Below are 24,579 nucleotides of genomic sequence, written 5' to 3'. Positions count from 1 at the left end.
GCGGGTTTTGGGCTTAGGGTTTAAAAGGTACAGCTTGCCGTGGAGTTTAGCCTACGAGCTTAAGGACGGATCTCTTGTTCTCTGGCCCTGCGCTCACAGAGGAGCCCCTGGTTCTGGGCCTGTTTGTTGTTGAAGGAGCTGCTGGTGTTCGGGTGTGGGCTTGTGGTCTGTAGGAGGAGCTTCTGGTGCTGGGCTGTGGGCTGTGGGAGGAGCTGCTGGTGCTGGGGTGTGGGCTGTGGGCTGTAGGAGGAGCTGCTGGTGCTGGGCTGTGGGCTGTGGGAGGAGCTGCTGGTGCTGGGCTGTGGGTTGTGGGAGGAGCTGCTGGTGCTGGGCTGTGGGCTGTGGGAGGAGCTGCTGGTCCTGGGCTGTGGGCTGTGGGAGGAGCTGCTGGTCCTGGGCTGTGGGCTGTGGGCTGTGGAGGAGCTGCTGGTCCTGGGCTGTGGGCTGTGGAGGAGCTGCTGGTCCTGGGCTGTGGGCTGTGGGCTGTGGAGGAGCTGCTGGTCTTGGGCTGTGGGCTGTGGAGGAGCTGCTGGTCCTGGGGTGAGCAGCTCCAGGAGATGGCTGTACTGTGTGCTCCCAGGAACACCACACGAGGGTCCCATCTACTGTGACATCTGGCCCTGTTTTGTTAAAGAGGCAGCTGGTGCATGTGGACTGGTTCCCTGTTGTGGTTTAAAGTGGCATTTTCCTGAAGCCCAATGAAGCTGAGGCCTTTTTAAATGTGCTCGGCCTTTGGCTATAGCTGTTCGGGAAGTCTGACCTGTCTTGGCCCACGCTCCTATGGAGTGTCGGTGTGGGTGGTGGAAGGAGAGCTGTGTTAATACTGCTTTCCTAGCCCAGGGCGACCCAGGAGTAGCAGGGCCTGGTGCTCACCAGCCGCCCTTACCCCACGAGGGGGCCGAGCTGGCGGCCACAGACTCTGGCCTCAAGGGTTGGAAAGGATTCAGCGGGGGATACACGCTGCTGCCCTCCGCGAGGCAGCCCCTGGAGGTGCTGCTTTGACATCAGAGGTCCCCTGCCCTGGGCAGGAGGAGAGGGGTTTGGGAGGAGGATGGGGAGGGTCGCTTTCGGCAGGTGGCAGGAGCAGGTGTGGAAACCGCTGACCCCTGGGGGAGCGCTTCTACCCATTGGGCTGGGGAGGAGCTGACATGGGAGCAGGCCCTCCTCAGCCCGGCGGCCAGGGGAGCAGGGAGCTTCTATTTGCCTGAGGCCACGATTCCACCTCCCATGACAGGTGGCTGAGCCGGTGAGGGGACTGGCCGAGGGATCAGGAGGCTCCTCATGAAGGCACAGCGGGTGCACGAGGATGGCTGAACCGGCCCTTCCCATGCCTCCCAGGGAGCAGCATGTGCGGCCGGGCGAGGGCACAGCCCTGTCGCTCCTCCATGGCAGATGAAGGTCTCCATCCCACCCCCCCGCAACTGGAGTTTTTTAAAAAGTGGAGCCTGTGAACCATTCGGCCCCAGAGCACCGCCTGCCCCACTTTGCTGGGGAGGAAGGATTCGAACCTGAGCTTGTAGAGGGAGGACAGAGGCCAGAGCCGTGTGGGCACTGCAGCAGAGGCTGGGTGGGTGGGGCGGTGTCTGGGTCACCGGGCTGAGTGGGCAGCTCTGGCAGGGATGCAGGCCTCACCGCTCTGGCCCTGTCTTGCAGAGTCATGTCATGCCCAGGCCGGCAGCGGGCTCCATGAGGATTCCTAGAAGATGCCCCGAGTCTCCGCACCTCTGGTGCTGCTTCCTGTGTGGCTTGTGATGGTGGCCTGCAGTCCCCACGCCCTGAGGATTGGTAAGTGCAGCTCAGCCGGCACCCCAGGGCTTGCTAGCCCAGGTGACACTCTCAGCACCCCAAGTGTCCACAGGAGACCTTCTACTATGTCCCCTCAAGTTTGGCTGGGCCTGGGTGGTGGGGGTGGAGCCGCCGGCAGGCGCCCACTGTGATGAGATTAATGACGCTGCTAAGTTTCCATGACAGCCTGTGACCACAAAAGGGGCAGCTGTTAGTTGAGGGGAAGGAGAGATGGCCCTGGGGATTCCAAGTGCAGGGAGATCCGAGAAGAGAGATGATCTTGTCAATGGAAGAACGCTTCCTCGGGGTGTGCTTGGGCAGAGGCCAGGGAAGCTTGGGGTGCCCCTGGCTTACTGTGCGGTGGGCCCTGGACTTGGCATCTGCTTTCCTTGGCCTGCTCCTGGGGTGGAGCCGGGTCGTCTCAGTGATGTGTCCCACACTCTCCTCCTTGTCCCACTCACTGTGGGCGGTCTCAGCCGCACGCCATCCCGGGAGGGGGCTCAGCTCCACCACCTGTGAAGCCCCGGCTCCTCCCGGAACTGAGCGAGGCTCACAGCTGCAGGTGGAGGCACTATTGACCTGGGTCCCGGGGACACAGTCCCAGCCGCAGGGACAGGGGGCATTGCAGCCCAGCAGACACCATGTTGGGACCTGATGTCCTGGGAAAATGGGGGTGAGGGTTTGGGGGCATCTGTGTGTATATGGGAAGGGGTCAGTGTGGATAGGTCAGTGGGGAGTCATCCAGGCAGGTGGGCTGTTGTCACACAGGTCTGTCCGACAGCAGGGCCGAGGGGTGGGGCTGGGGAAGAGCCCGGAGGGACCCACTCACCAGGCAGGGTGTCCAGGCGGATCCACACCTGGAGAAGGTGGGGAGTAAACACTGTAAGCAACGCAGGATCCTGGATTCTAAACTTCCTCCCGAAAGGGTTAGAAGCTGATTTAGGAGGAAGATGTCAGAACGCTGATTCCCAGGGAATTGGCTTAAAGCTCCCAAATCCCCCCAGTTAGGGCTAGGACGGCCCTGAGGTCTCAGAAGTTGGAACAGTGGGAAGCCGAGGTAGGCAGGGCAAGCCTCTGGCCAGGGCAGGCGCATGGCCAGGGCCAAGCTGCCGGTCTTCCAGCTGCTCCAGGTTACCTGGTGGCACCTGCTCCCAGGTCCACAGCAGCGGTGGGTGGGACTCAGCACTGGGACACGTGACTCAGTGTCCCCACCGCCCTGGGCTCGCCACTCTGCGAGCATGCTTCATTTCCACTGAAACTCCAACACCCAGCTCACTTTTGCTTAGCAGCAATGCACAATGGTTCACGTCCCTAAGATGTGTGATTTATAAGATGCTTACAGTTACTCAGCGTTTGCTGCAAGGTGTCCCCCTCCTCTAAGGAGCTGATCAAGTGTAACCATCAACTTCCATTTGTCGCCTGTGGGAGGCGGAAACCGATGGAGTGGAGCTGGCAGCGCCTGGGGCCTGACCCGGCCCCGTTGTCCTGGAGGAGCAGGCAGTGATCGGACAGCTCCTTTCTTGTGGCTGCACCAGCAACGGGGCTTCCAGGGCACCCTCAGGCTCTCTAGCCCACACTCGAGCGTTGCTTGTCCGGTTCCTCAAGACTCTCTGGACTCAGTGTGGGCTCATGCCTGGCCACTCGGGCTGATTTCCACCAGGCCCCACTGCCCGGCCAGGCAATGTGGGCCTCAGCTCCTGCCGAGGCCACGGAGCAGAACTAGGCCCACATAGAGAAGGAAGGAAAACCGAACCAGCCCTGCCAGGACCCCTTTGTCTGTCTCCTTGGCTATCTGGGAGCCAGGAGCTCTAACTCTCCCAGAGCCTCTGGTTGGAAAGGAAGTGTCTCCAGCTCAGTGAGGATCTGCAGTGGGGCAGGGACAGGCGAGGACAGGAAGGGACAGGTGGGGACAGGTGGGGACCGGCGGGAACAGGAAGGGACAGGTGGGGACAGGCAGGGACAGAAAGGGACAGGAGGGGGCAGGAGGAGACAGGAGGGGACGGGCGGGACAGGTGGGGACAGGCTGGGACGGGGGACAGGAAGGGACAGGTGAGGGCTGGCAGGGACAGGAGGTATAGGCGGGAATAGGTGGGGACAGGAGGGGGAAGGAAGGGACAGGAGGGGACAGGAGGGGGCATGGAGGGGACAGGAGGGGACAGGTTGGGGCAGGAGGGGACAGGAGGGGACAGGCAGGGACAGGAGGGGACAGGCGGGGACAGAAGGGGGCAGGCAGAGACAGGAGGGGACGGGGTGACAGGCAGGGACAGGGGTGACAGGCGGGGACAGGAGAGGGCAGGAGGGGACAGGTGGGGACAGGAGGGGGCAGGAGGGGAAGTGGGTCATGGAATCACAAGGAGCTGGCCCTTGCCTCCTGGCTGCAGGTGTGGATTCTCGACGTTGTGCAGGAGAAATGTCACAACACTTGTTAGTTAGGTCTGCACCTAAAGGAGCCAGGCCAAGCAACGTTGTGAGAGTTTAAGAGATTTCATTGCCTTCCCTACAGTGGGCAGACCCAGTGTGTGGTGTTGCCCCAGGGGTGGTTGGGCTCCCTTATATAGGGGAGAAGTGTGAATTGTAGGGTCGGAGGTGGGTGCACCAGTCAGCCAAGGGAGGAGAGTGCGCGGGTGGGTCAGGCGGCCGGGATTCACCTTGTCTTGCTTCTGCAGCTGCGGCCGGCTGCCCCAAGTGATGGGACAAGGCTTATAACAACATGGATTCTAAAAGGAGAGATTACAGGAGTGCACCCTCACATACACAGATGCAGCGGATTGTAGAGGGTGTTTACTACAGCTGGGACGTGGAACAGGGCGGATGGGAAAGGAGCCCGGGCCACTGCTTCGGCTCGCTGGGAAGTCAGAGAAACGGGGGCCTTGGGGACAGAGTGGGGGGTTTGCCTGGGACAAGCTGCGGCTGCCCACTGCTGCCCTGGTTGCAAGCCTCGTGGGGTCCCTTAGGGTTATGAGATAAGTGCCTGTGAGGGAAGAAGGGGCTGCCTGGGGGTGCAGGCATGCTCCTGGGAGGAAAGCGCGAGCTAGACCTTCACTTTAGGGGTGTTATAGGCTGAGCATTTAGGGAGGTCTTAGGGGAGGATCTCAATAGAATGCCCATCAGTTTTATGCAGATGTACCCAGATGAGATTTATTCCCTAACTCCATCTGTCCTTGGGTGTGGTTGGCAAATGGCATTAATTGGGCTTCTGTTATCTGTCTCCCTGAGTGGGGTGACTTAAGCTATTGACCCTCTGGCATCCCTGACTCAGGGAAGATGGGACTTACCAGTGGCTCAAACTGCTTGGCATCTAGATTTTCCAGATGCTGCAAACTGTCTTGGCTTCCTTGTCTGCCTGGTCCCTTTTCCCTCATTTATTTTTATCTGGGGTTTCTTCCCACCTCCAGCCTCAGAGTTGATGGCTGCGAGATCGAGGCGACGCGTAGGGCCTGGGAGGCTCAGATGATGAGCCTCCACCCTCAGCCAGCTCCTCCAAGGGACAATATGGCTGTTTGTGGAAAGGCAGTCGGACCCACGGCCCTGCCTGGGACTGCAGTTTCACTCAGTGAGGCACAGGAGGCCATGCAGCCCTGACCTCTAGCACAGTGTCCAGCCACGGAATGAGGTTTGGGGTAAGAGAAAGGGGTTTTATTTATAATGGTGAGGCTTCCCCCCAACTCCCCAAACTCTCACACATGTCAGCCTCTCCAGTCATTGATCAAAATGTCTTTTAAGTTTGCTTTTGTCCCTCTTAGTCCTCTGAGTGGTGACTTTGGGAGCAAAAGTTAATAAATGCTCTGAGAAGACCCCACTATCTCGCCGGCCCCATGACTGAAAGGGACCATCATTCCTTAGGGCGACAGTGGATTCTAAGGACAGCATTTCCCATCCTGCTACCTTCACAGATGAGGAAGGTGGCCCAAAGAGGGCAGCGATTTGGCCAAGGTAACACAGCAGGCAGGTGGCCAGAGCGCTGGCAGCTGGCCCGGGACCCAGCGGTCTCCTCGCTCCTCCAACCGCGCTCTCCCAGGCCGCCAGCTGCGCCCTCAGCGCTAGGGCAGCAGCATCACTGTCCACAGCAGGCAGGCAGCAGTTGTCTCTTGTGGGTTCCTCCCGTCCTGTTTCTCATGTTAGTAAACGTTACCCTCGCCCCGATCATATTAAGGACTCAGTACTTGTCAGTCCAGGGAACCTAGGCTTTCAGCCTGCTCCTGTCTCAGATCATCTGGAGGGTTCCCAGGGGTGCCGCCATCTCCTGCCGTGCCTGTGAGTTCTTCATCCCACTCCCATCTTTGGTCTCAAAATTCCTCCTCCTCCGCCCCGACCACCACCACCATCACTGGCTGAAATAGCCCGTCCTCATTTCACCGCGTGCTTCACAGGGAGAATCCTCTTTTTTCTACCTTTCTCCCATTTTCCTGGTTTCAGCACGTACTGGTTGTGCTGTAATAGTCATGGTATTTTCCCACCGGTCGCTGAACTGCACGGGAGAGCAACCCGCTGACACAGCACCCAGTGCAGTGGGGTATTGCAGTCAGTGCGTGTCAGGGCGGATGTGTCCATGGCCTTCGGAGACCTGGGTCCCAGGAACATGCTTGCTGTCATTGTTTTAAAGTACTTTCTTCTGGCTGTACCTGTGCTAACAGAGGCAGACATCCTGGAGGAAACAGGAGAGAGAGAGAGAGAGAGAGAGAGAGAGAGAGAGAGAGAGAGAGAATATCTTTTGAGTATCAGGCGCCAAGGATGTGGTGCTAAACAATAATCAATGGTCGCATCCCACTCCCCCTTGGGAAGGCCCCACTCGCTGCCAGGTGCTAGGCCAGGTGTCTCACCCAGGCCAGGCACCTGCAGGTTCGGGGGAGGCAGTGCAGCTGGAGATTTGACGGGATCATCCTGGTGCAGAGGCACTGACATTGGACTTGTCTCCAAAACTGCTCTGCTTCACTCTCCGGCAGTAAGTGCACCCTGGCTGTGGGGAGAGCCCTGGGTCACAGCAGTCACATGCAGCACCGTGTTCATCGGTGACAGATGTAAGGATGGGAGCATTACTGCTAACATAGCCTCTTGCTTTTCTTTGATTATTTTACCTACAAATAATGTCCTAAGGGCACAAAGGCCGTCCGTTGGATGCAGACACACACAGACTTACGGTCCAGAGCTTGCTCGTAGGGGCAGAGCCCTGCTCGCCAAGGTGGTATCAACACACCGGGCAGGTGCAGGAACGGGGGCCTGGATGACACATTTGGGGTCTCTAGCTGAGGCCACTGTGCATGGACATCCAGCCGCCAGGGTGTGTTAGCAGCACACTCACCTCCGGGAGATGATACCCTTAGAAATGCCCTCAAATCCATGGGCTCAGGAGAGTGAAGGACAAATGGGTTTTAAAGTCTAAAGATTTGGTTGCATCCAGGTGGTGTGGCTTGGGGCAAACTGCTTCACCCGCCCAACTCATTCCAATGGAGGTGACAAGAGGTGCCTCTTGGAGCTTCGGGAGCATGAAATGAGATGCTGTGAGTGAGGGGTGGAGCGCTCACTGCCTCACACAGCAAGTGTTCGGCAGTGCCTCTCTGAAATCAATAAAAAAATATTTTTTTAAAAAAGGGAAGAGAGTAAAGGACGCCTCTCAGAGGGCCACAGGGTGGACAAGTTGAGCCAGGAGACAGCTATGGTGGTGGGTCCTGAATATCCTGTTGCTTGTACATTATTGATGGATGAGGACGAAAAGCTACCAGGGCCAGTTTGTCAAACTCAAGCTCTCACAAAACCAGGCCGAGCTAAAGAGAACAGGCAAGTAATGGCAATGAGAGTTGTTTTCTTAAACATATCCTGAGTGATCTTTGGGACGAAACTGGGAAAGGTCCCAGTGGCTGGGGTATCAGAGATGAAGGGACGGGGCTGTTGTTTCCTAACTAAAAGCCACAGATAAGAGGCTGCTTTCCCAATACGTGTGGGAGGCGGCCGCCTGTGTGCATTTGTGCTGCAGCGGCCTGAGCTCCCTGGGCTCTCGTGTTGCCCCACCATACGTGCTGTGGTCTGCGGGATCTGCTGCCATTAAGTGAGGCCTGCCTGGCAGAGGGGCACATGGTGTAGGAGAGCGGACATGGTGGCATTTGGTCATAGTTTCAAAAACCAGTCTTCATTTTTGTGTGTCCAGAGTCCCGGGAGGGGAGTGAGTCATTAACATTCTGGAGAGGTTTTGGGTTGATGTACAAAATGTTTGCCAGACAAATGGATACTGAGGTCCCACAGCTGGAGTTGGGCAGAGATAGATGGACAGGGACTTTAGCATCAAATGCAGGTTGGTCCTGTGACCTCTAAAACCCCTTCCAGCCTGGGATTCTCTGATAGAATGTTTTAGCCTCTGGTCTGTTCTGCTCGCACAGGGAGGCGTTCCATCAGCACTGTGTCCTCATGAGCAGCCGCTAAGAAGAGTTTAGCATGGGAGCCACCATCCGCCTAATCTACATCATGACCCCATTGGACCCCGTTGCTTGGGGAGACCTGATAAAGACACGAGGCCCTGCTTATCCTTTTTAGTCTCTTGGTGTGGACTGTCTGGGTGTTCCCTTTCTCCCTGTGGCCTCCAATGGAAGCACTCGAGATGCATGGGCAGTGAGGGGAGCCACTGCCAGATCTGAGCCAAGGGCCTGCGTGGTGAGCCTGGGTGAGTGAGATGCACGTCGCCTCCCAGCCGCCCAGCTCAGCTGCAGCAAGGCATGGTCACACGTAGTCCTCATTAGTCTGGATGAGCAGCACGTGCCATATAGGCTCTATGGGGGCTGGACCTGGGCTGTGGGGGTCACGGGCGGTGGGAGGCTGCAGACAGCCCTCAGGCTACCTGGTGGCCCTTCTATATCTTTGTGGTGTTTTTCTTCCCATTGAACTGAGTTGCAGGGCCCAGTCAGCTCAGGGGCTGAGCTAGCAGAGCACACCGATGCATGTTGTGGAGGTAACAGCCCATAGCAGTCAGGTTCAGCTGTGCAGGCTCAGTGTGGACCTGGCTGGGGAGGCAGCCGGTGGTGCTGTGCGAGGCTCAGGCTCTGCAGCCTTGACTGGGGCTCTCTCTCGGGCATTGAGACTTGCGTTATCATCATCCAATTCAGAGGAGAGGTTCGCTGTTCTGAAACGCTCCAGGGTGCACATGAGCCACAGATCCTCAGCGCCCCTCACTCCCTGCTGAGGGTGCCAGCATAACGGGTGTGAGTGTCCGTCTGCAGCAGCCCGGGAGGAGGCCCCACCTGCGTCTCCTCTTCCCTCAGTCCCTTCTGCCCTGGCTCACTCAGGTGTCTTCCAAGCCAATGGGGCCTGGAGAGCAAGGGGAAATGGAGCAGGTGTGCGGTGGTGAGCACGAGGGCAGGTTCTGGGGGTCTGATGCCGGAGCGTGCGCTGACAATGCTTCCTGGGTTTGACTTTGAGCACCACACTTTCCTAGTTGTATGACCTTAGGCAAGAACTTATTCTTAGTGTTTCAGTTGTATGGATAACATGGGGTAACCGTCGTCCCTACCTCATGTTTTAGCAGAAATCAGGAAGTACTACACAGGAAGCAATCAGAGCACCTGGGCACACAGGAAGGGCTGTGGAATGGTGTCTGTTATGAGCAGCACCCGGGGCACTCTGTCAGTCTCAGCCTTTGCTTGCCTGGAGCTGCTTCTCCCTCCCCGCAAGCGCCGTCTCTTCCCTTGTAAACCCTGCTGTAAGTTCACCTCTTTCTAGGAGCCAAGAACTCCACCTGGAACCATTACCCCATGTGGAGGGCCCACGACCCCGGGAGGTAGAGAAGACAGAATGATCTTCCATCTCAAAGCTGCCCTTGGTGCCACGCCTTTCTTGCTCTAACCCCCTATGTCTCTCTCCCCTTTACAGTGAGAATCTGTAGAATTGCCTATTCAGACTGTCTCCATTTCCTCTCTGTTATCTTATCCATAGGAGTTCCTCCCCCCAAAGATGATGCCCACATTGCTAAGTCCAGTCATCTGTCCCCCAGACTTCTTTTACTGGGAGCAGTTGATATAGTCTTTAACTCTCTTTCTTGAAACACTTATTTTTTTTAAAGAAATATGTTTTTATTGATTTCAGAGAGGAAGGGATAGGGAGAGAGAGATAGAAACATCAATGATGAGAGAGAATCATTGATTGGCTGCTTCTTGCATGGCCCCCACTGGGGATTGAGTCTGTAACCCTGGCATGTGTCCTTGACCAGAATCGAACGTGGGATCCTTCAGTCTATTCGCTGAGCCAAACTGGCCAGGGCTGGAAACACTTCTTTTCTTGGCTTCAGGGTCACGCTCCACCTTGGTCCCTGCACTGCCTCTCACTGGTCACTTCTCCTCAGTCTCCTTTGCTGGTTCCACTTCACCCGTGGATTTGCGCCCAGTGACCTCCTGCAGCCTCATGGCTGTGTAAGCTTGTGGCTCTAGTGTCACCTCCAGTTCACCCTCTCCCCACACCTCCAGACTCATCCTCACTGCGGTCCTTTCCGCTCGGACGTCTAAGCCTGACCTGCGCCCTGGTTGTAAACTGTAATGCCATTTCACATTTGGGCCTGAGCGCCACCTGGGAAGCAGGCTTGTCCTGTCTCTGGGAAACCCCATCCTCTTCATCAGCTCTACCTTCCAAGTGTATCCAGAATTCAGCCACTTCTGACAACTTCACTGTTGCTTCCTGTCCCAAGACAGTATTATCTCTCGCTGGGATGACTGCAAAGCTTTCCTACCGGCTTCTCTGCTTCTCTCTTGCCCTGTCACATTGGATTCTCAAAATGTCAGCAAGAAGGCTCTTTTAAAATGTAAGTTGGATCATGTCAGTTCTTTGCTCAAGTCCTCCAATGCCTTCTCATTTCAGAGTTAAAGACAAAAATCTTTACAATGACCTGCCCGTTGCACTGTTACTTTTTATTCTCCTCTCCTCCACTCTGCCTCTTGCTCACTCCATACCAACCCAGCTCACGAGCGCCCTTGCTTTTGTAGAGACACCAGGCATGCACCTGCTCAGGGCTCTGGCACTGTCCTCTCTGCCCAGAACACTCTTCACCTAGGTTCTGCATGGCTCGCTCACTTCCGGTGCTCATTCCCTACCCCCATCTCCCTCACCCTCTTCCTCGCTTTATTTTTTCTATAGCACTATCACCATCTGATAAACTGATTCTGTATGTTTATTGTCTGAGTCTTCCCATCAGGAAAACCCCACTTTTCTTTTTTGTTCCCTGTGGATTTCCCAGCGTATAAGTCATGGAGAAGGTGCGAATTAAACATCTACTGAATGAATGAATGATGCAGATGCAAGGCAAGTCCCAAAAGGCACTCACATTTGAAAGGCATTGGAAAGCAGAGATGATGATGTTTCACGTGACACAAAAGCAGTTCTTAACAAGTGTTCCTGTGAGAGCTGCACTGGCTCCCACCCCAAGTGCTCTCATCTCTGCAGCAAGCTCCCTCCCCTCACCTGGGCTAATCTTGACCCCATTCTGAGGAAGTGCCAGCCAGCCCTGTAAGGACAGTACCAAAGGGAGCCGTGGCTGATGGTGTCACTTAGTCCCTCAGATCCAAGCACTGGCCTGGCACCCTGGCCTCTGTAGCCACGGTAGTGCTCACGTGTGTCTTGTCCTCAAACCTGAAACCTCACTGACATCCTGACTGAGCCGGAGCCTGGACTGTGGGGAGGCCTCACAGGGCTCAGTCTTTGGGGAGCCTGGGACCTGAATCGGAGCCCAGCCTCCCTGCTGGACCTGCCACCGCTTCCAGCTCTTTCAGAAGCTGCCCGTGTTGGCCAGGACACTGTCCATTGCCCACCAACAGACATTCCCAGGACATATCCTGCCTGCCTGCCGGCGCTTAGAGGCACAAAGCCTGATGGTGTGGAAACCGAATGTGGGCTGTGAAAGGCTCTGGCCAGCTATCTTAGTTGGTTAGAGCATCTCCCGGATAACTCAGAATGTGGGGTGTTGAGTTTGAGTTCTTTGTCTCTCAAAATTGAAGAATGAAGACTCAGACAAAAATGGTCCGTGGAATGGAAGTTCATTGGGAAAAGCCAGTCCAGGAAAAGGTGCAGCTGGGGTTCCAGGAGCAGCCCATGTCCAGAGCTTCCTTCCCGCGTGGCAGTGGGAGTAGTTCAGCATCCCAGCTAATTAAAGAATATAGGTCCAGGTGCGGAGGCCCCATGGCCATGAGCCGTGTGGGCGCAGGATATGCACCCCACTGAATCCATTGTGTCCAGGGAGAAGAGAGAGGGCAAGAGGAAGTGCACACCTTTTAATTTAGGAGTGGAGACAGCCTTGTTAGCTCCTGATTCGTCTTTTCAAAGAATTCTGCCTTAGTAACATCCCTGGGATTGGTTTATATGCCTCACTACCTTGTGATTGGTTCTCTGCACGCGGCCTATCTTAGCAATATCCATACATTTTAAGGCTCATGCCTCTCGCGTGCCCTTCCTTCCCTGCCCAGTTGGGGTGCCTCAGTAACTCCACGGAGTTGGGTCCTTCCTCCTGTGTCCCGCCCCCATCTACCTAGCTTCTTCCTGTCTCCTCAGTGTCAGGACAACCCATTCCACCTCTGAATAGTTCTGACTACCGGTTTTTCTTTCTGTTGAACCAAAACCTGTCTCTCTGTGCCTTGCACCTGTCCTGGCCCCACCGTCCCTCTGGCACATGCAGGTCGGGTGCTCTTCCCTGGACGCAGGTCAGGCCTGAAGCACAGTCATCCCAAGGCCCCCACGTCTTTCTCTCCCAGGGACTCCTCGTTTGTGCCTTGGACTATCCCTTCCTCTCAGTATGTGTGTTCCACTCACCATTCTGGTCACCCTTCACTGAATGGGGTTTCCAGTTAGGGTGTGCCCCACCCCCACCGCCCAGGTCAGAGGCAGGCACTTCCCTCGTCGGCTTCCAGTCCACCACAGGCCCCTGCTCCGGCCTGGTGGCTCTGTCTCTGGGCTCAGAGCCTCTTGTCAGCCCATTCCCACCAAGCCCTGCTGGCTGACCTTTGGGTAAAAGCGCGCATCTCGGTCTCTGCCTTGCCTGTGGAATGTGCTCCTGGCTCTTCATGGCTGGGCTGCTCTCAACGCGCAGAGCTGGTGCTGCTGCGACACCTGTGGGATGGAGCTGGGCACGGGGAGGTTCCCTGCCTGGTGTCACCCCTGTGACTTTCAAGCTGTGCTCCCTGCCCCGTTTGTAGCACATGGTCTTTTGAGCAGGGGCTGCTCAGGAAGGGGAAGAATCGCCCCTGTGTTGGCAGCACTCATAAATCCCCCAGCGGCAGGGGGACCTGAATCGGAGCCCAGCCAGAAAGGGAAGCGTGCAGTCCAGGGACTTGGCAGGAGGCTCTGCTAGGAGGGGTCTGGAGAGCCCCCCCTCCCCCGCCCCCCAGTGTGGGAGGAGAACTGGAAGGGCGCCCAAACTGGGCAGCCACCGGAAGTCTCGGGGAAGAGAGAACTTTCCAAAGGGGTTTCTGAAACCAAAGGGACCTTTACCTGGAAATGGTGCTTGAATGCTAATTCCCCTTGGAGCCAACTTGGAAAAGCGAGAGTGCTAAAGGAATCCAGGCTGCCCAATGGACCGAGGCTGGAGATAGAATGGGTGCAGATGAGTGGAAGCATCCATGGATCGCCTCCATGAGAGCTTGCCCTCGCTGTGGTCAATCTATGACGTCTAGTAATATGTAAAAGATGTTTTTATTTCTTTAAAAAATAGAAGTTTGCTCAACTTTTATGGAAACTTTTATGGGGATGGTCTGTAGTGTCACACAAACTTGGGATTGAATTAGTTTCAGCATGTGACCTTGGACAAGTCACTTGGTCTGTTTTCTGCCATACAATGGAAGTAGTAGTCCTCACCCTATATGACTGTTGAGGCTGATGTGTGATTAATGTATGTAAAATGGCTGGCATGGTGCCTGATGATTAGTAAGAGACCAATTAATAAGTTTTTATCAGTAGTTCTACCATAATTATTATTACCATAGTTTTCTATGGCTACTATAACAAACTAGAAGCCCAGTGCACGAATTTGTGCACCAGTGGGGTCCCTCAGCCTAGCCTGCTGGATTGGGCTGAAACCAGCTCTCCAACATCCCCCGAGGGGTCCTGGATTGCGAGAGGGTGCAGGCCAGCCCGAGGGACCCCACTGGTGCATGATCGGAGCCGAAGAGGGACACGGGAGGTTGGCCAGCCGGGAAGGGATCATGGGAGGGCTCCAGGGTGTGTCCAGCCCGTCTCGCTCAGTCCCAATCGGCTGGACCCCAGCAGCAAGCTAACCTACCAGTCAGAGCATCTACCCCCTGGTGGTCCGTACACATCATAGCGACTGGTTGACCGGTCAACTATCTGCCCCCTGATGGTCAGTGCACATCATAGCAAGCACTTGAGTGGCCTTAGCATATCATTAGCATATTACGCTTTGATGGGTTGAACGGACGACCAGACACTTAGCATGTTAGGCTTTTATTATATAGGATTGCCACAAATTTATCCTCTTGCAGTCTGTAAGTCAGAAGTCCAGCCTGGGTCTCGCTGAGCTAAAACTAGGGTGTCGGAGGCGGGGCCGTGAGCCTTTCTGGAGATTCTAGGGGAGAATCTGTCTTCTGCTCATTTGGGTTGTCGGCAGAATTAAAGTCCTTGAAGCTTTAAAATCAAGTTCCTATGTCATTGTACCTGTGAGCAGAGGCCATTCCCAGTGCCTCGAGTCTGCTGCACCCCTGGGCTCGTGTCCTTCTTCCTCTACCCTCAACGCTCAGGGTCACATCCTTTTCACATTGCAGCTCCTGACCTCAGACAGGAATGGTCCTCTGATTTCAAGAGCTCATGGGCTTAGATTGAGCTGACTGGGGATGACCCAGGATCGCCTCCCATCTCAAGGTGTGCAGCCTAAGTCCATCCGCAGAGTCCCACTTGCTGTAGAAGGGGACACATTCTCAGATTCTGGGGATGAGGATGTGGACACCTTTGGGACCATTATTCTTAGTTTGGATGGCCTGCAAGATGGGCAGCCGAGCCACCGGAAGGCCTTCTCATGAGCAGTGCCTTGCAGGGGACCAGGCATGCCCTTGGAAGCTGTCCTCACTCCGATCCTCGGCCTGAGTTGCCTGATTTCTGCTACGATCGACCATTTTGCATGAGCACCAGGCAACCAAGAGCACTGAAGTTGCTACGCTTCCTCTGTGGGTAGAGGGAGCCCAACAGGATGGCCTGTGACTGAGCCTGTGACATAGGGGAGAGAGCTGGGAAGGGCTGTGTAACAGGAAACACTGAATCAGGTTGATTTAGTAATCTGGCCACTTATAACATGTCAGGGGTCTTAAGCTGACTGTTACCTGGACCTACAGTGTTATCTGAGGCCCTGTCCCATGGGCTTTGAGGGGTTAGGCTTGGAGTGATATGTTTATTTACTGCCACGGGTCCTGGAGAGAACAGTGTCCTCCAAATCCCAGCAGACTGTCAACTCCTCTGCCTGTCATCCCTCCAGACAGGGAGAGCTCTGGTGCGTTAGGAAACGTGAGGTGGGAAAGTGCTGCTGTGAGCAAGGAACTAGGAGACCTGGTCTCTGAGGCTGGTCCAACCTGTTCCTTCGTCCCCTGGGACTTGGTACTGGCAATATCTTGCAGCGGGCGAGGCGCTGTGGGAGATACAGGGAGTAGGACATTTGTGGTCAATGTTCTGAATATGAAAAGGTAAGACTCAGGCTTGATGAACAGCACAACACAGGGAGGCATGATGTGCTGAAGTGAACGAGGTGGTCCGTGGGCACCTTGGCCTTCAGGGTTTATTTTTCCTCTTGCTGTGCTGCCTGCTCCCACCCGGAGGAGGGCTGAGTGAGGTGGTGGACCATCACCTTAAAGGGCTGTACTTGGGAGATAGAATGGCATCCTGTTCATTAAGCACCTAATGCGTGTCCATCACTTTCTGTAGATAATCATGTTTAATTTTCACAATGATCTCCAGAGGTAGGTTTGATGTTGGGTATGGAAATGAGGGTTGGAGAACCTAAGGTCACCATCCGGAACGTGGAAGACCCTGGATTTGAACCCGTATTTTTTTTAGCTCTGACCCTGAGCTCTGTCCCTCCCAGGAGGCACCTCCCTGTTAGCTCTCTCTGTGCCCCTCTGTGGAGCCTCTGAGAGCAGAGGGGGAGGTGGGCATGAGTGAGGTCTGCCCAGGCCTCCAAGACACCTCAGCTTTCAGAGAGAAGCAGAAGGTAGATGCTGTACCTCGCCCTCGCCTCGCAGATGCCAGAAGGAAAAGCTAACTTAGACTTGAACCACGGCATAGGGCTGAAGCGACTTTATGCTCAAGTGTGACAGACGCGGGTCTCAGGGGTGAGTCTGCACTCTGCCTTTATTACAGCTGCTTGCGCACTAGATTCCAAATGAGTGAGCCGGGATCACCTGGCAGTGGTCTTTGATTACTTAGGTAGTTAATGCCTAGACCAGGGTGGCAAACTTTTTGTGAGTGCGTGCCCAAACCAGCAAAATCTCTGACTCAAAATTCTTCTGCGTGCCAACCCTAAGTTTTTGAGAACATGTTACACCTACTTGATATTTCTTAAGGTGTACGTATGTGAAGAACCTTGAAGAAATAATAAAATTCATTCGAGCGACAAAAACACAGTATATGATGATGAAAAATACATTTATTTTTTAATGTATACATGTACACTGATAGTCCGACAGAAAATTTTATGACTCCGTTTGATATTATCAGTGGGACTTTTGCTGCTGCATCACTGATGACAGAGATTTTACATCAGGTTTATATTTCGTGACCTTCAGAGAAATGCACGAGCTACTACTTTCATCCGTCAGGCTACTCCTATTATGAGACTTAACAAAATTCATCACTGAGAACAAAGATTCACAATTGTAAATGGAAGATTATAAGAGAGGGTTTCGTGTGCCAGCAAAAGTTACTGGCGTGCCATGTTTGGCATGCGTGCCAGGGCTTGCCCACCCCTGGCCTAGACATCTTCTATTGTTGCTGTGTATTCAGCCCTGTTTTATTTACTGGTGCTTTTCTTTCAGAAGGGACCAAGGAAAGGGGCCAGAGTCCCTGCTTTCTTCTTCTTTTCCACACCCCCCCCCCCAACCTGAGGATATTTTCCCATTGATTTTTAGAGAGAGTGGAAGAGAGAGGGAAAGACAGAGAAATAGCAATGTGAAAGACACGAGCCCTGACCAGGGCCTGGGCTGGGGAGGAGCCTGGGGAGGAGCCTGCAACCAAGGTACATGCCTTTGACCAGAATGGAACCCAGCACTTCGGTCCGCAGGCCAACACTCTATCCACTGAGCAAAACTGGCTAGGACTGTCCCTGCTTCCCAACATGAGCACAGGCCCTAGGGTCAGGGGAGAGGGCAGGCAGCTTGGCAGATGTCCCGAGAACCAGGCACGGTGTCCATCAGAAGTTGCTGTTGCTGTTGCCAAGGGTGATTCTTCCATGTGGATTGGTGTGGGAGTGGAAGAAGATACCCTAAAAAGGAAAGAAGAGTTTGAGGTAAGAGTTAGGCTTTAGGAACCAGAAATATCTAACCTTTTAATAATAGCAACATTTATTAAGTATTTATTATGTGCCAGGGACTGTGCTGTTCAAAAATATTTGATATTGCCATCATATCCATTTTATAGATGAGAAAGCTGAGGTTCAGAGAAGTTAAACCATGTCCCTGGTCACACAGCATTAAAACCCAAGCCCTGTTTGCCTCCTGAAACCACATACCCATTATACCGCCCTGCCCTACGCCAAACCAGCAGGCTCTCCTCCTTTACTTAAGCTTAATTTTTGAGTAAATGGCCCAGGAAAAGGATGGAGAACCTGTTTTCCCTGGAGCCTAGACTGGAATTCTTGGTTTCTGCTGTGTCCCCCCAGGCGCTTGACAGCTGCTCAGGAGCTGCTTGAGAGCACAGTCCTCCCAGGGCCACCAGATACAAATCTGGAGCAGGGCACTTGGGTGGGGGGAGGGGAGGAGATGGGAGATTCAGGTGTTTGAGTGAAGGTTTCTTGGACAATAGGACATTCCTGTCTAAGCCCCAGAGCATGGCAGCCAGGGCACCTGAATGTGGAAGCGATGGTAGAGGCCTGGGGACCCTTGGCCCTGGGGCATGAGAATCAGAAGCCATGGCATACCCACCCCCTGGACATCTGAGGGAGCAGGGTCCTCCTCACAGGGAGGAGGGGGCTCAGGAGCCTCCCCACACCCACTGCAGCCGCACCAAGCCCTTAGGCGCTCTCTCACTTCTCACTTCCTCATTCCTTCCCAGTTTTGTCTTCCTAGAAGCTCAAACTCCTCTCCAGAGCATCTGAAGCCCTCAGGGGGAGGCTGCAGGATATCTAAATGGCTGGAGCCATCTCATAATATCACCCCTCCATCCTGCCAGGAGCACTCACCAGCTGCCCCCCCCCCCCCCCCAATCCTCCCAGGTTCTGGGCTTTGCTCTCCTCTCAGCTTGCTGGCCTGGCAGAATGTTATTCACTGTTCGGGGCCTTTCTGACATGTGACTTTCTCTTCGAAGAAAACTGCCCTGCCCATCCTTCTTTCCCCACTCATGAGGACTCTCTCTTCAGTGCTCCTGGAACCGGACAATGGACGGGTCTGACTGCTGGTCACTACTTGAGCCAATGAAGCAGGGACAGGGTTGAATCATATGAGCGTTTATTCCAATCCTGCCGGCAGCCTGGGGGAGCAGCAGGTCGTCCACAGAATCTGCTCTCCCCCTGCCATAAGCTGGCTGCTTATATTGGTAGAAGGACGAAGATTTCAGGGGGAAGTAGCAGAAGGAATAAAAGTGGGTAAAATGGTTACAGCTTACCAGCAATGCGGTGGGGGTCACAAGGTTGTTAGTCTTTCCATGAAGACAGGCAGTTCTCGGATAAGGAGAATGGGCTGCATCCCCAGGTTAACTCCTAGTTCCCCGGGCGTACAGCTCCCAGCCAGGCCAGAATGTGCTTTCTTTAATCAGAACAGAACAATCACGGTTAGCAGAGCATGACTGACGTTTCTGATAACTATAGCTAGTCCCTCCTATTCTGTTTCTGCCCCTAACACTGCCATGCCAGGTGTGAGCTGAGTTACACACCTGCAAGAGGGCAGCATTCTGGCTGGGGAAGAAGGGCAGCTGTTGCCTGCTGTGTGCCTGCTCCTCTCTGGGACACCCACATGCAGTCTGGCTCTTCTCAGACACAGCGGAGTGCACTGTGTCAGCACGTGACCTTCAGAAGGAGGGTTGTATGTGGTTGGCCCAGCATCGCAGGCCCCTCCCAGCTGGGCTTCTATGCCTGACTGCCCCCCACCCCCACCCCAGGTGTCTCCCGCAGTGGGGTGGGCCAGCCTCAGCCTCCTCCTCTCCCACCTGCCCTGGGTGCTTGTCCCTTCATCTCTCAGATACAGCAGCAGCTGCCTGCCTGCGGGAGGAAAGGGGTTGGAGAGGGGGGGGGGGGCGCCAGGCTCTTGAAGAGGCTTCTCAGGGGCACAGGAAGGAATTCAGTTGGAGGGAAAGTAGAGAGGAACTGGGGGGAAGCCAGCCCAGGGCAGGAGTGGGGACCCGAGAAGCCAGGAGAGAAGCCCAGGCTGAGAGCCCCAAGCTGAGAACTGCTGAGGCTCTGGCCTCCGTTTCTTATGCCAGGTCCTCCCGGCTCCCTTCAGCGGTGTGTTCTGGGTTTCCATGCAGTTTCTCTCTCTTGAAGCTGCAACCTGTATTTTTAGCCTCCCCATGTTCCCTGCTGTTTCTCCCCCTTGTCTTGTCCCTCTGCCCTTCTAAGTATTTACTGTTCACCTGGGTCTAGATGACTCCTGATGAAGTGCCTTTTGCCTACCTGCTCAGGCAGTTTTATAGACACATTCAGCAAGGACAGAGGCCAAGGCCTGGTTTCAGAGCCCGAAGGAAATACGAAGAGAGAGCAGAGCTGGCTGCTTAGATCAGGTTTTAATAAAGTTCCCAGCTGACCTAAATCATCCCATCACCCGCAACCAGCTGCCGAGCGTATCAGCCAGCTCCGTGCTGCCGCGCCAACCTGGGGCAGGCGAGGAAACATGGGATTGGGCTGGAGGACACAGAGGGGGGACCCTACTGGGGAGGAAATGCCCATCTCCAGCGGGGGACCCTCCTTGAGGGCCAGGGCAGGGCACCGTGAAGTGTTCCAGGTAAAGGCTCTCCCAGGGGAAGGCGGTTGCCTGCTCTTTCCCAGCTGTTAATTTCTTGCTCATGATGAGATAATCCATAAAAATTAGCAGTGATTTCCTTCATTGTGTTAATATCACTGGCAATAAAACTGCTGTTAAGGATGCCTTTTCTCTGCATGGAGGAGTAGGATGTCTAGGAAAACAGCTCTCCGTGGCAGTGGAGGGGGAAAAGGAAACAAAACTGGAGAGAGAAATACAGGGGGAGTGATTTCCACGCTTTGGCTGGAAGTATGGGGGGAAAGTAAATGAAATGCAAGCTCTGGTGTCTCGCAGAGCACTGGCTATGAAGAAATGCATGTGGTGGTGACACCTTGGTTTCAATGGGCAGGTATATGGGTGGCCAGAGGGCTTCCCAGGGCACTCAGTGGAGGCAAAGATGGTGACAGTCAGAGCCCCTGGCTTCAGCTTCAGCCTTGGTCAGGGCATTGGCATGGGCCCCCAGGACAATTCTCTGCAGAAGGTCCATACTTGCTTATGAGGCCTATGAAGCCCGACATGATCTGGCCTTGACTCTCTTCATCTGCATCCCCTAAAGCTATATATATATATATATATATATATATATATATATATATATATATATATTAAAAGGCTAATAGGCAAATTGACCTTAATGGAGGAATGACCAGTTGCTATGATGCACACTGACCACCAAGGGGAAGACACTCAATGCAGAATCTGCCCGCTGGTGGTTAGTGTGCTCCCACAGGGGGATCTCCACTCAGCCACAAGCTGGGCTGACAGCTGCGAGTGCAGTGGTGGTGGTGGGAGCCTCTCCCACCTCCTCAGCAGCTCTAAGGATGTTTGACTGTGGCTTAGGCCCACTCCCAAGAGGAAGTGGGCCTAAGCCATCAGTCAGACATCTCTTGAGGGCTCTCAGGCTGTCAGAGGGATGTCTGACTGCCAGCTTAGTCCTGATCCCCCAGGGAGCGGGCCTAAGCTGGTGGGTGGACATCCCCTGAGGGCTCCTGGGCTGCCAGAGGGATGTCTGACTGTCAGCTTAGGCCTGATACCCCAGGGAGTGGGCCTAAGCCAGCAGGTGGATATCCCCCAAGGGATCCAGAACTGTGGGAGGATACAGGCCAAGCTGAGGGACCCACCGAGTGCACAAATTTTTGTGCACCAGGCCTCTAGTATATATATAATTGGTTTCTGAGAGGAAGGAAGAAGGAGAGATAGAAACACCAATGATGTGAGAGAATCATTGATTGGCTGCCTCTTGTATGCCCCCTACTGGGGATTGAGCCTGCAACCCAGGCATTGCCCTGAATCAATCCATGACCTCCTGGTTCATAGGTTGATGTTCAACCACTGATCCACACCGGCCTGGCTCTCCTGAAGCTCTTGTCCTCTGTGGCCAAACTCTACCCACACTAGCTAATGTCAATTTCTTGTGTACCAGGAGTCTTCCTGTTTAGGGCTTTTACACATACAGTTTTGTTTTTCTTGACCATGATTTGACCCTCCCCCTCCCTTTCTCTTTTCCATCTGGCCAACTCTTGTGCATCTCTCAGATAAAATGAAATTTCTTCAGATAATCCTTCTTTGAACTGTACTCCTAGTACCCGGCACAATTTCCACATTGCATATGGATGGATAAAGTGTTTTCCCTGCTTAAACCCTTCCCCAGTTGCTCTTTGCCTCCAGGATTAGGTGTAAACTCAGCTGCATATAGTACCTGTATTAATTTGCCAGGGTTGCCATAATAAATACGACAGACTCGCTATCTTAAACAACTGAAATTTACTTCTCATGGTTCTGGAGACTGGAAGTCCAAGGTCAAGATGCTGGAAGGCTTGGTTTCTCCTGAGCCCTTTCTCATTGGCTTGTAGAAGGCTGCATTCTCATCATTTCCTCACACGGTCACAGGTGTCTCTCTGTGTTTCCAAATTTCCTTTTCTTTTAAGGACAACAGTCAAATTGAATTAGGACCTGGCCTAATGACCTCATTGTAACTTATCATCTCTTTAAGGGACCTATCTTCAAATATAGTCATAATTTGAAATACAGGAGGTTAGGGCTTCAACATATGAATTTTGAGGGAACATAATTCAGCCCATAACAATACCCATGTGATTTAGCCCCTGCCTACCTCACCAGGAACATGTCTAACCTCCCCGCCCAACTCTGTATTCTGCTTCACATCCATGAACATGCCGTACTTTTTGGTCACCATACCCAGAAGGCTTTTGTCCATGTGTTTCCCTGATGAGAATCCAGACAAATGCTCTAAATCCCAGTTTAAATGTGAAGTTCCCCATGAAGTTTTCTCTGACACTGTTTTCCCCTCCCTGTTACGGTTCGTACCCTTCTTCTGGATCATCATGCCTTATAAACACCTTTATTACAGCAGGTTTGCGTATAGTCTTTTGAGAGCACTGACTAACACAATCTGGGTACTCCATAAATTATTGAGTGAACAAATGAATGAGTGAGTTGAAGGTTCAAGAAATGGTTTAGGATTTAATAATTCAGGACAGAGATGATGCTGCCGTAAACTAGGAGGACAACAATGGAGATGGCAAGAAATAAACAGATCTTTTTGAAATTGAATTGATTGGTCTTGGTAGTAGATGAAAGATGGAGGATGAAAGAAAGTTCAAGAATGACAAGGTTTCTGGCTTGACCAACTAGGTAGCTAGAGGTATCTTTTGTTAAGAAGAGGAAGAATGGGCCCAGCCATTGTGGCTCAGTGGTTGAACATCAACCTATGATCCAGGAGGTCCCAGTTTAATTCCAGTCACGGCATATGCTAGGGTTGGGAGTTCAATCCCCAGTAGCAGGCATGCAGGAGGCAGCCAATCAATAATTCTCTCTCATCATTGATGTTTCTAACTCTCCCCTTCCTTCCTCTCTGAAATCAATAAAAAATATTAAAAAAAACACACAGGAAGAATGGAAGAGGAGCAGCCTTGGGGTTAGGGTATGGGTTGAGGGGAGTTCGAGAATTCCATTTATTTGAGATGTTTAGAAGACATCCAAGTAAAGATGTCAGGCCGTCAAATGTGTATAAGATGGTAGATCGCCGAAGACTGGTCTTGGGCAGATATATAACTAGGGAAGTCATTGGCATGTAAGTAGTATTCAGAGTCATGGGATCAGGAGGGCAGTCTCCTAGGGAGAGAATGGTGTGGAGGGACCAGGATTGAGCAACCTAATATGATCACTCAAAAAAAGGAAGCTCCGTTATGCAAAACAGATATAGTTCACTGAATCCACAATAAGTGACAGGATTAAAGTATCTATAAGACTTAACCAGTCAACATATTTTAACTGGCAAGAAATAATGGGAAGCTGTGAACTTTAGGCATATTAGCCAATTATGCTAGGCTAGCCACAGCAAAGTGGAGGATGGTTTTGACAAAGCAGAATGTATTTGGTAGACCAGCTGATACCAGCTTTTGGCCTCACATACATCCCAGATAAAGCAAACATTAGCCTGGAGTGTCCATTTGCCAGCTTGGGAAAATTTTCCCTAGTGATGTGTTGGAAGATTCCCAGGGGATAAATCATGGACACAGTCTTGCAAATGAGTACAGACTTTCTCCAGACCATTAACACTTTTTGGTAAGCCTTCTTTTTTTCTGGGAAGAAAGCAGAGTGAAATGAATAGGATGTGCATTTAATTTACTTGATGGATGATTGACCCTTTCATTCATGTATACTCAATATTATGAAGAAACTGCTATAAGTCTAGGTTAAGAAGAAAAATAAGGATAGTATTTGATCTCTGGCCTCCAACATCTTGTGGAGACAATATTAACATGTATGAAAAGTTGAATGACAGTGTAAGACACTTCATAAGTATAGGAAGGCAAAACATATTTAAGTGCCCAATGAATGGTACAGACAATACATGGTATAAAAGCTTAGTAGAGAGAGAATTCACTCTCTCTATGTAGAAGTCATCACAGTAAAAGCAGTCTTAAGAGGGAAATTCATAGCAATACAGGCCTAACTTAAGAAACAAGAAAATCTCAAATGAGCAGCCTCACCTTACAACTGATGGAACTAGGAAAGAATAACAAACAAAGCCCAAAGTGAGGAGAAGAAAGGAAGTAATAAGGATCAGAGTGAAATAAATGATATAGAATCTTTAAAAAGCAATGAAAAAGATGAATGAAGCCAAGAGCTGGTTCTTTGAAAAGATAAACAGCCCTGGTCAGTGTTGCTCAGTGGTTAGAGTGCTGGCCCATGCACTGAAGGGGCGCAGGTTGCATTCCCCATCAAGGGCACATACCTGGGTTGCAGATTGGACCCCCAGCCCTTGTCGGGGCATTTGTGGGAGGCAACCAATCGATGTGTCTCTCTCACATTGATGTTTCTCTCTCTCTCTCTCTTTTCCCCTGCCTCCCTTTCACTCTCTGTAAAAATCAATAGAAAAAATATCCATGGGTGAAGATTAACAGCAATAACAACAACAAAAAATAAACACGATTTATAAATCCTTAGCAAGATTTATTAAGAAAAAAAGAGATAGGACACAAATAAAATCAGAAATGAAAGAGAAGTAACAATTGACACCACAGAAATATAAAGGATTATAAGAAAACTAGGGGCCCAGTGCATGAATTTGTGCACCATGAAAGGAACTGTGGGCCACAAGACTGCAGTGGGCACAGGGGCAGGTCTCAGCCCATCCTCTGCA

At 52.8% G+C, this 24,579-nt stretch overlaps 1 protein-coding gene across 1 annotated transcript in view; it reads left to right on the top strand.

Annotated features, from left to right (window-relative positions):
- Positions 1-1,703: 1,703 nt before the first annotated feature.
- GRIK4 (glutamate ionotropic receptor kainate type subunit 4) overlaps positions 1,704-24,579 on the top strand; it is a 189,259-nt gene continuing 166,383 nt past the window's right edge. Inside the window, exon 1 of the mRNA XM_023744716.1 lies at positions 1,704-1,785. Coding sequence (XP_023600484.1) covers positions 1,704-1,785 — 82 coding nt within the window. The remainder of the gene's footprint in view (positions 1,786-24,579) is intronic.

The sequence above is a fragment of the Myotis lucifugus genome, unplaced genomic scaffold, assembly GCF_000147115.1.
Source record: "Myotis lucifugus unplaced genomic scaffold, Myoluc2.0 scaffold_484, whole genome shotgun sequence".
Classification (NCBI taxonomy): domain Eukaryota; kingdom Metazoa; phylum Chordata; class Mammalia; order Chiroptera; family Vespertilionidae; genus Myotis; species Myotis lucifugus.
The sequence above is the reverse complement of the archived record's forward strand: the minus strand, read 5'-3'. Positions and strand labels throughout refer to the sequence as shown.